At 36.7% G+C, this 12037-nt stretch overlaps 1 protein-coding gene across 4 annotated transcripts in view; it reads left to right on the plus strand.

The window, feature by feature from the left end:
* The window catches only part of ACSS3 (acyl-CoA synthetase short chain family member 3), a 183878-nt gene that overhangs the window by 70563 nt on the left and 101278 nt on the right, over positions 1-12037 (plus strand). For all 4 annotated transcript variants that reach the window (XM_069584128.1, XM_069584131.1, XM_069584132.1 and 1 more), the window contains exons 6-7: positions 2670-2750; positions 2831-2926. In XM_069584128.1, coding sequence (XP_069440229.1) covers positions 2670-2750; positions 2831-2926 — 177 coding nt within the window. The remainder of the gene's footprint in view (positions 1-2669; positions 2751-2830; positions 2927-12037) is intronic.

Here is a 12037-nt window from a genome sequence, read left to right on the forward strand (position 1 = left end):
TCAAAAGAGTGAAATGCAGCATGCTTGTGTTGTAGGGGTAAGCATTGATGGTCACCAGTATTTTTACCTCATAGTCAAATAGACTTCAGAATGCCAGTTTTTGTTTCTGGTTAATTTTGCATACTGGAATATAATGATTTGCGTTTTTTTTTTTTTTTTGAGCACAGTTTATGTATTTTCAGAGGTTGAACAGAGTTTGTTTGTTGCATTTTAATTATCGTTACCTGGAAAATATGATTAGAAACAAAAATGCTTTATCATATTAATTTTAACCACATGTTAGTATTATAAGAAAGAAATGATCTTTTTAAAACTAATCTTTCAGTGTTTTTACTCTTTAATTTATGAAAGATCTACATGGAGAGTATGATATTATGCACTTTTTTCCTACACTGTACTAAATAATCGGAAAATTGAAAGCTGTCATCTGAATATGTTAGGGGCAAGACCAGATTTCATATTGAGACTCTAGATCAATGAATAGAGAAATGATGCCAGATGAAAATTTTATACTCATTATTAAAAAATTAAAAGTAAGTGGATATTAAAGATCAGTGATAAACAGACATGGCTTTTCTGTCTCTGTTAGCTCTTTTTTCATTGTTTTTAATGAGAATCTCTGATAACAACCTCTAATTTTTTGACATTTCTGTCTTTTGTGTGGGGAAAAATAAGAACCAGTAATTGCTAGAATTGAGGAAATAATTTTGCTAGTAAGATGTTAAATTATTGACTGTATAATTTTAAGTTTTTTCATGAAAATTTTCATTTTTAAGTCTTTTTTGGGGTCAAATACATTTAAGTAGCCACCATTATATAGACAAAGCAACACTGGTAAATAACCTTTAAAGAAGGGTTCACTTGAGAGGTAAGCGGAAATTTGGCAACTGGTCCTTTAAATTATCTTCCAAGGTTTACAAATGAATTGCTACTCATTTATGTTCTCCTTAGCCTTTTAGTCCTTTCTATCACTTCCAGTTGATTACTCTTACTCTCTATCATTTAATATAAAAAATTACCCTTTTGTAATGATATTTAGAACTGTTAATTAACAATGACCTCTAAATGCAGGGGCAACAGACAGGTGAAGAGAAATTCTAAAACATCTTAAGTGAAATCATGCCTGACATTAAATTTCACGGAATATTGATAGCATATTGTCTATGAAAAACCTCCTATTTTATCCTTTACCAAATGAAGAAAACTTTTTAGCAAAGAGTGTTTGCAAGTTGATTCGTGTCAAATTCATCAAGATTTTGAACTGTAGGAAAAGATCTCAATAAGACAAAAAATTAGCAAAGTATATGGAAGACATGTACAGTATATACCGGTTGAAGACCTGCTCAGTTTACATGGGAAAATGCATGTGTGAAAATTATTGGCAGTAGCTTAGGATTTCTAATTCTCCCAAGATGATCAAAAGAGCCAGCTGCATGCTACCCATGTCATACAAGCTAGAAAGCATACCTGTCAAATGCCAGCAAAGCGCCCTGTGACATTTGCCAAGAGACCAGGTGTTGCTGCTGGTAGATAAAATGTATTCCACAGCTGGATACCTATGTTTTATCAGTGGTACCTGAGGAAAGCAGCAATTTTAGTAACAGACAGAAAGTCAACTTCTTCTTCATCCTCCTGATTCATGTATGTGTGTTATAGTTACAGAGCTGTGCCAAAATAGTTCAACCAGTAGCACGCTCATTAATTAAAGCCATGTGCCCTTTCAGGTAAAATAATTATTTTCTTCACAGAGTGATTATAGCTGCTCTACTAAGAGAAGTTTGAAAATACTTGTGAGTGAACTATAACATATTTCTTAGCAAGCATTCACTTTCTTGCTCTGCGTATTTACATCATTAAGTCATGGTGAGCCAATCATGATTAATGTTTATAATGAAGCAATAAATGAAATTAGTTAATAAATTTGCTGTCAGTTCTTATCTGTGATGACTCTTGCACTTAGTTTTCAAATATCAATCTTGTATTAAGATTGAATACATTCACTCTCAAGAATATCTGCTCACAAACTGATTCATGAAAGCTATAGTGCTATACTGTAACAATCAAATCTGTCAGCCTTAGATTTAACTCATCAGGAGTTAGATCTAAAGAACTGCTCAGCTCTAATACTGTGATAGCATGGTCCTTCAGGTTAGCATTTTAATAAGACTCCAGTTAGAATAGGACTGTTTCCTCTAGGCGTCGTATTATTATTTAATACTATTAAGGAATAAATATCCTTTTGGTGGTCTGTATCTTAGGCACACAGTTATCTTTGACCTTTCTGTGGACTTAATTTTGGAAGTTTTCATTTTTGTTCTGGAAATATGTGTTAAAATGCAGTGTTGATAATTGATGTTACCCCTGGAAATTTTTCTTTTGATTGCATGTGATTCTGTGAAATCATATTTTCTTTAGAAAGTCCAGAATGGTCTCTGAGAATGAATTCTACAGATGGACTGGTATGAGCAAATTATTCTGTGTTTGTTATTGGAGGTGTCAAAGAAATGGTGATTCAGATACAATTATTCATACACGAAACTCAAAGTTATTTATAGCTTTAGAATATGAAATACTTCAAACAGGAGCTTTTCTTAAGTGGATAGTATGAAGAAAGAGCATCTTTTAACACATTGTCTATTGATTTTAACTCCATCTCTTCTTTCCTTTAGGGTGTGGTGAGACCCACTGGAGGATACGCTGTAATGCTTAACTGGTCGATGTCTTCCATATATGGACTTAAACCTGGAGAGGTAATCATGGTTTTAAATTCATATTTTATGACATTTATCTGATTAAGATATATGCATTTTATTTTCTTCTTATTGTTTAGGTGTGGTGGGCAGCTTCTGACTTAGGCTGGGTTGTTGGACATTCCTATATCTGTTACGGACCTCTTCTACATGGAAATACTACGGTTTTATATGAGGTAATAAAATAAAATTCATACCACATACACATAGTGTTAATTTCACTGAAAGTTTCTGAGAAGTAGTCTAAGTAGGAACAAAAAAAATTGAATGGAGACAGGGAACATTTTTATGTCTTCTTCCAGTTCAAAAATATGATTTCATAAGACAGAGAAATACATAGAAAAAATACACAGCTATTTAAATTGTGTTGAACAAGGCCATAAAATTACATTCTGAAAAATATACACTAAAAACCTTTATGTCTATCCCTTTCTAGAAAATATCATTGGACTGATCCTGATTTAGAACCTTAGAAAACAGTCATCACAAAACAGAGATTCACCTTTTTGTGTTTTTAGAGAATTAATGGATTTCAACTGTATGGTTTCTTGATTTTAGCAGATATTTTTGGTGGTTTCTAATGATTGTTATATGTGTAAGGGAGAGGCTTCTAGACTGATCAGATTGAATCTTCATAGGTTTAAGATTCAGTTGCATGGATTAATGTTAACCAGGAATAATATTTTTGTGTGTATACTAGAAAATTATGCTCTTATGCCTATTCTATTTAATTTTAGTAAATGCCTTGTATAAATACTTAAAACACATGCCCATCAGATTTGTAGGATATCAGAAGTTGAGAGGAACAGTAAAATGATAGTTTGCTAAGTTCAGTTTCAGTTCAGTCGCTCAGTCGTGTCCGACTCTTTGCAACCCCATGAATCACAGCACGCCAGGCCTCCCTGTTCATCACCATCTCCCGGAGTTCACTCAGACTCATGTCCATCGAGTCCGTGATGACATCCAGCCATCTCATCCTCGGTCGTCCCCTTCTCCTCCTGCCCACAATCCCTCCCAGCATCAAAGTCTTTTCCAATGAGTCAACCTTGCATGAGGTGGCCAAAGTACTGGAGCCTCAGCTTTAGCATCATTTGCTAAATCAGTACACAAAATAATCTTGGACTTTCGGGATAAAACACACAAGATGGGAGAACATGGAAATCCTTTTATAATTATATTAAAAATATAATTGCAAAAATGAAGTCAGGGAAATTTGAGTTGGTTACAATTTATGTGGTTAAGTCCCTGTGAGTATAATTGTCTGTAGTTCAAACATCAGTGGTTGATAGGATGACTTTAAAAAATAGTCACCATATGCACTAGTATAATCTTATTTTCCCTTCTCACATTTGGAGATTTTTGTTCAGTTTAATGAGGAAGAGAAAAAAAATAATTAACTTACTAGAAAGCATTTGGATAAAAGGGAATGGAGTGAAATGTCATACAAGAAAGCGATGAAGGAATTGTGAATGGTTTAGTCTGATAATAGTAATATATTTAGTGCATATTTGCTAAGAATCTTTTGACATTTAAAGAGTTGCCACATAGTAATGTAGTAATGTGGAATTCCAGAGACCTAACTTTTGGACATAATCAGAGAAAATTTAACTGTTCATTAGTAGAAAATTTAACTGTTCACAAGTAGCAGCTTCTGAAATAGAAGGCTCTCTTTCACTTAAAGTCTTTCAACATCAAGACAGGAATCTGAAGAAGAGAATTTTATATGTGAGTGTGGATAATATTATTAGATTATGTCAAAGTTCTTTAAAATCTTAACATTCTGCAAGTAATGATTCTGAAAAAATGAGAGACTGTTCTTAATCTTTGTGGCAATCTCCTAGTCCCAGCCAACATTTAAAAGCATGATTATTCCCGCATTTTCAGCTGACCGGTTTTCTGTATTAAAATGCTCAGAGATATTAAGGCAAACTTTGACACAAATATTACGCCATCTTGTACTACCCCTCACCTTTTATACTATGCCTCTGTCCTTTGTAGACTTAATATGCCCTGTGATATTTGTAATAATTAAAACATAAAATAATCTTGACAATTGTGTCCCATACGGAAGTCCTTGCAATAGAATAAGTGTTTTTATTAAAATAATAATTCCCTGGGAAGTAAACAAAATAAGCCTTAACACTAAATACTTATAATGAATTGTGGAATTGCTAATATAAAGGGACAAAGCCGAAGATGCCGTTATATTGATAAGTATTTATAAGTATTAGTTTGCCTTTAGGACTATAGCACATGTAATTTTTGTGCATTTACCATTGGCCTTTTTTATTTTTGAAGCTTATTTAAAACATAATTGTAACACCATTAAAAGGGCTCTGCTGTTTGTCTGTATCTTGAAATGATGAGCTCAAGGACAGTGTAGATGCTCTATCAGTATTTGTTGTACAAAAGGGTGATTTTCTTTTTTTAACCTTTTAAATCTTATCTGTGCACTCCGATTTCTTTCCTACAACTTATAAACATCCTCAATTCTCTCTTATCATAAAACAAAGCCTTTTAGACTTCTGCACATTTCTAGCTATCCCATCTTTATAGTCTTCTCCACTGACTCCTTGGAAAAAGTACCCTTCCCATATTGCCTGAACTTTATATTCTTCCAATTATTCTCCAACCCAGTGAAGTCCAGTTTTTCTCCACATCGTTTCATAAAGCTACTGTATCAGAGGTCAGTGGCGGCTCAGTAAGGGACAAAGTCAAGGATTTTCTTCAGTTTGATTTTACTTTTTCTCCCAGTGACATCAAGCCTGGTGACTGTGTTTGGTGATGGTAATTCTCTCTGTCCCCTTGAGTCCCCTATATCCTTTTGCTGTTGTTTAGGCTCTTCCTTTTGCCTTACATGACTTTCCCTCTGTCTTTCCTTGTCTGGTTGATTCCAGCTGTCTTGTAGACTCTGATTAGATGTAATCATCGCTTGGAAAATTTCCTCAAAGTCTTTGACTGCTCAGTTCCCCTTTCTGTGGTTCCATTGCCACTGGAACATATGTCTGTTAGTTAGCTGACCACACTATTCTGAAATTATATCTTGTAAAGGGTGCGGGCCTCACAAGCCAGTCTCAGCGCAGTAGGCAGTACACACTAGACATGTAGTAAGTGCTTATGGAACTAATTGGATGCTACTTCTCTGTTCTCATTCTGCCTCTCTGACATCCCGTCTTCCATTTCCTCTCTTGGTTTCTTTACTTTGATCCTCAACATTGGGTGGTGCTAGAGTCTTGTTCTTAGCCCCCTTTTCTCATTCTGCTTATATTTCCTGGATAATCTCCATGCAATTAGATTTGAGTATTACTAATTAAACCCAGGCTCCTAACTCCTCCTATCTATATCTAACCTTCCTGCTAAGCACCCGCTTATTATTAGGAATTTTCAGATGGCCCAGGCATCCCTTATGGTCAAGGTGCTGTGAAATGAACTCACAGTCTCCAAAGACATTTCCGCCAAAGACATTTCTTTCCGTATACTCTGCAGTGTTGTTAATGGTACCTGCTTTTACTCAGTCGGCTAAACTAAGAATCAAGAAGTGATTCTAACTTCATTCTCCTTACATATCATATTCTGTTGCTCACTACATTTTGTTGATTTATATATATATTTTTGTTGTTGTTGTTCATTTGCTCAGTCATGTCTGACTCTTTGCGACCCCATGGACTGCAGCACGCCAGGCTTCCCTGTCCTTCACTGTCTCCCGGAGTTTGCTTAAACTCATGTCCATTGAATCCATGATGTCATTCAACCATCTCATCTTCTGTCACCTTCTTCTCCCTCTGCCCTCAATCTTTCCTAGCATCAGTGTCTTTTCCAATGAGTTGGCTCCTCGCATCAGGTAGCCGAAGTATTGGAGCTTCAGTCTCAGTCCTTCCAATGAATATTCAGTTTATTTCCTTTAGGATTGACTGGTTTGATCTCCTTACTGTCAGATGTGAAATGACAGGGTGAAACATGTTTGAGGAAATTTGAATGAATCCTTGTGTTGGCTTCTATAAGATGCTCTCTGATAGGAGTCCAGCTACCTATAAGAAGTCTGGCCAGATTTTGGAGCACGGGAAAATAAAGTCTGTTACTGTTTCCGTTTTTTCCTCATCTGTTTGCCATGACATAATGGTGCTGGATGCAATGATCTTTATTTTTTAAATGTTGAGTTTTAAGCCACCTTTTTCACTCTCCTCTTTCACTTTCATCAAGATTTCCTCTTTGCTTTCTGCCATTAGGATGGTGTCATCTGCGTATCTGAGGTTATTGATGTTTCTACTGGCAGTCTTGATTCCAGCTTGTGATTCATCTAGCCAGGCATTTCACATGATGTACTCCTTTCCCAATTTTGAACCAGTCTGTTGTTCCATGAACAGTTCTAACTGTTGCTTCTTGACCTGCAAACTGATTGCTCAGGAGGCAGGTAAGGTGGTCTGGTATTCCCATATTTTAGCACCTGTCAAAAGTGTCCTCTTGTTTCCATGCCTCCTTCCCCAGAGTCGAGGCTGTGACAATTTAGTGAGTATGTTGTTGACTGGTGTGCATTCTGTGTTTGGCCTCTGATCTCACTTGTGCCTGTGCTTTCCAGTTGTATATTTCAGACAGCCAGTCTAGACCATGTTCTAATAAATACTTCTGCCTTCAGATGTCTTTCCAGGCCATCCCTACCCAAACTCTTAATTCCTGAGCTCTCCTCGCTGTCCATCTAAAAAGCAAAGATGAATGCAGAACTTCATTGCTTAAATTTTTGCAAAGGGTTGAGTTCTGCCTCCAGGAAGTTAGAGATGGCATACTTTTCTCTATTCCTCCCGCTAAGTAGAACTGAACATTTTAGGCATTATGTCTAAAACAAATGTAAGACTAAAAGATGGAGATAAGAAGGAAAACTGACTTTAGGGACCTTGCGATTTGAGAAACAACATAGTGATGAGACCTTGGCTTTATTTTCCCCTCATATGTCTTAGATTTGTGTCTAAAGAAGCTGACAACCTATAAGTGCCAGCAACTGCAGACAAAGCAAATCACAACAAAACTAAACCGTCTGAAAAGGAAAGCAACAATAACAAAAAACAGCAAGCCTGACCTCTCAAGCCAAAGGTTTAGGAAGGAGCAGTCTAAGACATGAAGCTTTTAGATGGCTCCACTCCAGACAGATGACACAGACAGATCCAAGGTCTCAACCCCACTGCCAACAGCAAAAGCTGAGTGGGAAGTTTAGACTTCCACAATTGTTAGGCTTTAAGGAGGAGCTTAATTCTAACCCTCTTCCCACAAGGTGGTGTCAGAGGAGTTTGAATAGGAAGCCAAGATTTTCCTTCCTATTAGGTTATAATGAGGACCTGTTGAACAAGCAGTAACAGTAGAGACCAAATAAGGAGCCTGGGCTTATCCCCCTAACCTACCAGTAATGAGATACCCCTTCCATTCTCCATTGGGATAGAGTCAGTGGAAGCCTAGTAGAGAGTCAGGATTTCGGGGATTTTTGATAACAAGACCACCTGTCTCTTCCCTGTCTCTTCCTTGTTGGGAGCAGTAACGGGGAGCTCTTACTTTGTCCAGGCAGGGAGGTGCCTTTAGAAGCCTACAATTAGAATGGGAACCAACCCAGAGTAATGAGGAGCATTCTCCAAAGCTATTCTCTTCTCCAGGGGATCTTTCCCACCCAGCAATCAAACCCAGATTTCCTGCATTGCAGACAGATTCTCTACCATTTGAGCCACCAGGGTACCCAGTTGGGTATCAATGGAGGTGAAATGAGGAACCTGGATTTTTACCCCTATGTTTTCTTTCTTTGCTGGAGTGAAATCTAAATAAGCCACCTGAAACAAGATTTAAATATGAGTCTGTCTCATAATGTAATACCAAGAAACTGTCCAGGATTTGATGACCTCATACCAAGAACTAAGAAGATCTCAAGCTGAATGAGAAGAGACAGTTGATAGGTGCCAGAACTGAGATGACAGAGATGTTAGAATTCTGTTACAAAGATTTTAAAGCAACTGTGGTAAAAATGCTTCAACAAGTGATGATGAACATTCTTTAAACATTCTATTTTTTTAAGGTCAAAAAAATAGTTACAGTTAAGAAATAAAAGTTCCAGCAAAGATGGAGAGGGTGTGGAGAAAAGGGAACCCTCTTACACTGTTGGTGGGAATGCAAACTAGTACAGCCCACTATGGAAAACAGTGTGGAGATTCCTTAAAAATTTTAAACTGGAAATAGAACTGCCATACAACCCAGCAGTCCCACTGCTGGGCATATACACTGAGTAAACCAGAACTGAAAGAGACACATGTACCCCAGTGTTCATCGCAGCACTGTTTACAATAGCCAGGACATGGAAGCAACCTAGATGTCCATCAACAGATGAATGGATACCACATTGTGTACATATACACAATGGAATATTACTCAGCTATTAAAAAGCATACATTTGAATCCATTCTAATGAGGTGGATGAAACTGGAGCCTATTATACAAAGTGAAGTAAGCCAGAAAGAAAAACACCAATACTGTATACTAATGCGTATATATGGAATTTAGAAAGATGGTGATGCTATCCCTATATGCGAGACAGCCAAAGAGACACAGATGTATAGAACAGTCTTTTGGACTCTGTGGGTGAGGGAGAGGGTGGGATGATATGGGAGAATGGCCTTGAAACATGTATATTATCATATGTGAAATGGATTGCCAGTCCAGGTTCGATGAATGAGACAGGGTGCTCAGGGTTGGTGCACTGGGATGACCCAGAGGGATGGTATGGGGAGGGAGGAGGGAGGGCAGTTCAGGATGGGGAACATGAGTATACCTGTGGTGGATTCATGTCAATGTATGGCAAAACCAATACAATATTGTAAAGTAATTAGCCTCCAATTAAAATAAATAAATCTATGTTAAAAAAATAAATAAAAATACCTTTAAAAAAGTTCCAACAAAGATATAGATGCTATAAAGAATAATCATAAGGAAATTTTAGAGTTGAAAAATGTAATAGCAAAGATAAAAACTCAATGGATGGGCTCAATACCAGAATGGAAGGGACAGAGGAAACAATTAATGAACTGGAATAAGTAGCAATAGAAATTACCCAATCTAAACAACAGGAAGAAAACAGACTGAAAAGAAACAGCTAACAGAGCCTTAGGGATATGTGGAATGATAACAAAAAATATAGCATTTGTGATTTCGGTCATGAAAGGTGAGGAAAAAGAGAGCAGGCCTGAAAAAAATAACGGAGAACTTCTGAAAACTTCTCATCTTCTTTGATTTGGCCAATGATACAGATCTGTTGGTTCAGGAAACCTAGTAAACCCTCAAACAACATTACTATAAAGAAATCCACGTACTCAAAATATCTTAATCAAACTTCTGAAAATTGAAGGCCAAAAAAAAAAAAAAAGGATTTCTGTACGGGTAAAACCCTTTGAATGCTAGGACTTTTTAGAAACTAGGGAGGTCAGAGGAAAGTAACAGAATGTTTTTCAGGTGTGAGAAGAAAGGAACTGTCAATCCAGGATTCTGTATGTATGCAAATATATTTTGAAGATAAAGGAGAAATAAAGACATTCTCAAGGGAAAGAAAAATTTGGAAAATTTGTTACCACTTTCTTATTGTTTAGTCATTAAATAGTGTCTGACTCTTCCTCAACACTATGGAGTGTGGATGCTGCCAAGCTCCTCTGTCCATGGAATTTCCCAAGTGAGAATACTGGAGTGGGGTGCAATTTCCTACTCCAGGGAATCTTCCTGATCAGGGATCGAACCCTCGTCTCCTGCATTGTAGGCAGGTTCTTTACTGCTGAGCCACTGGAAGAGCCATAAGCCTCTCTAAAAGGGACAGCTAATGGCCAGCAGTTAATAATGAAAAACTAAGTATTTCTTATGTTTGAGAACAAAGCAAGGATGTCCACTCTCACCTCTGTATTCAATATACTTCTGAAAGTCCCAGTTAATTTGATAAGCCAATATACAGAAACAAAAAAGAGAAACATATCAGAAAGGAAGACATAAAATTGTCTCTATTTGCAAATGGGTGATTGTCTAGGAAATTATAAAACATATTTAAAAACCTATAATTAATAAGTGAGTTTAGCCAGGTCTCAGGATACAAGATAAACATACAAACATCAGTTGTTTTTCTATATACTGCAGTAAACACCTTTGGCTACAAAAGGGCAACATCTCCTTGTAGAGATGGAACTGTTTTTTATCTTGATTATATCGTGTCCTAATTGTGATATTAAGCTATAGTTTTGCAAGATGTTACTGATTGGGAAAGCTGTTAAGGGTACATGACATATTTCTGTATTATTTCTTACAGTTCCCTGTGAATCTACAATTATCTCATATAAAAAACAATTAAAAGTTTAAAATGACTTCAAAGAACTCCTGTCAAAGAACAAAATTCAAACTTATTTGCATGATATAAATGATCTATAGTCATCTGCTCTTTGCCCACCTTTAAAATCTGTCTCTTGTTCTGACCTCTAATTGAGCTTCCTACTCAGCAATCCAGTCATTATTAGCACTTACATGAACAGAAAAAAGTGAAAGCGAAAGTCGCTCAGTTATGTCCGACTCTTTGCCATCCCATGGACTATACAGTCCATGAAATTCTCCAGGCCAGAATACTGGAGTGGGTAGTCTTTCCCTTCTCTAGGGGATCTTCCTAACCCAGGGATCAAACTGCCAGTGATTAAGTTGTCTCTTCTACTGAAATTCCACTTTTGTTCTGATCATGTAGCAGGGTGGTTCTTTTTCTTAAGGGATCAACTTGGATTTCATCTTCTCTCTGATATTTTCGTGCTTTCCTCTGGCTGATTGAAGTTCTTCGTAATTCCATTATACCATTTAGATTCCTCTGGTCATGTGAATACAGGCCTGTGATCCTGTAAACTGTTTGAGGACAGGGGATGTTTGTCATTTCTATACCCGCAGTGTCCAGAGCAGTGCCTTTCAAGAGACACAGAAAATTCATTGTGTAAATGAATTTCTAGCAGGATTAATTGACAACTGGAGCATGCAGAACGCAGGGTGAAAACTTGCTTGATTAATTAAAGCAAAACTAAAGTATAAGAGTCCTGACTTGTCACTAGGCCAGCAAATGAAAAAAGTGTTTATTAACTTCCACAAAATAATTGTCCCACTTGTGCCCCAATTTCAGTTGGATTGCTAAATTAGCATTGTTTTTAGTGTTATTATTATTTTTAATTTAGGAAGCAAAAATCTTCCATTACATAATATAAATACATTCTTTTTATAGTGAACAGAATAATTTAGTAGATCATTTATATCTG

Source organism: Ovis canadensis, chromosome 3, assembly GCF_042477335.2.
Source record: "Ovis canadensis isolate MfBH-ARS-UI-01 breed Bighorn chromosome 3, ARS-UI_OviCan_v2, whole genome shotgun sequence".
In the NCBI taxonomy this organism is placed as follows: domain Eukaryota; kingdom Metazoa; phylum Chordata; class Mammalia; order Artiodactyla; family Bovidae; genus Ovis; species Ovis canadensis.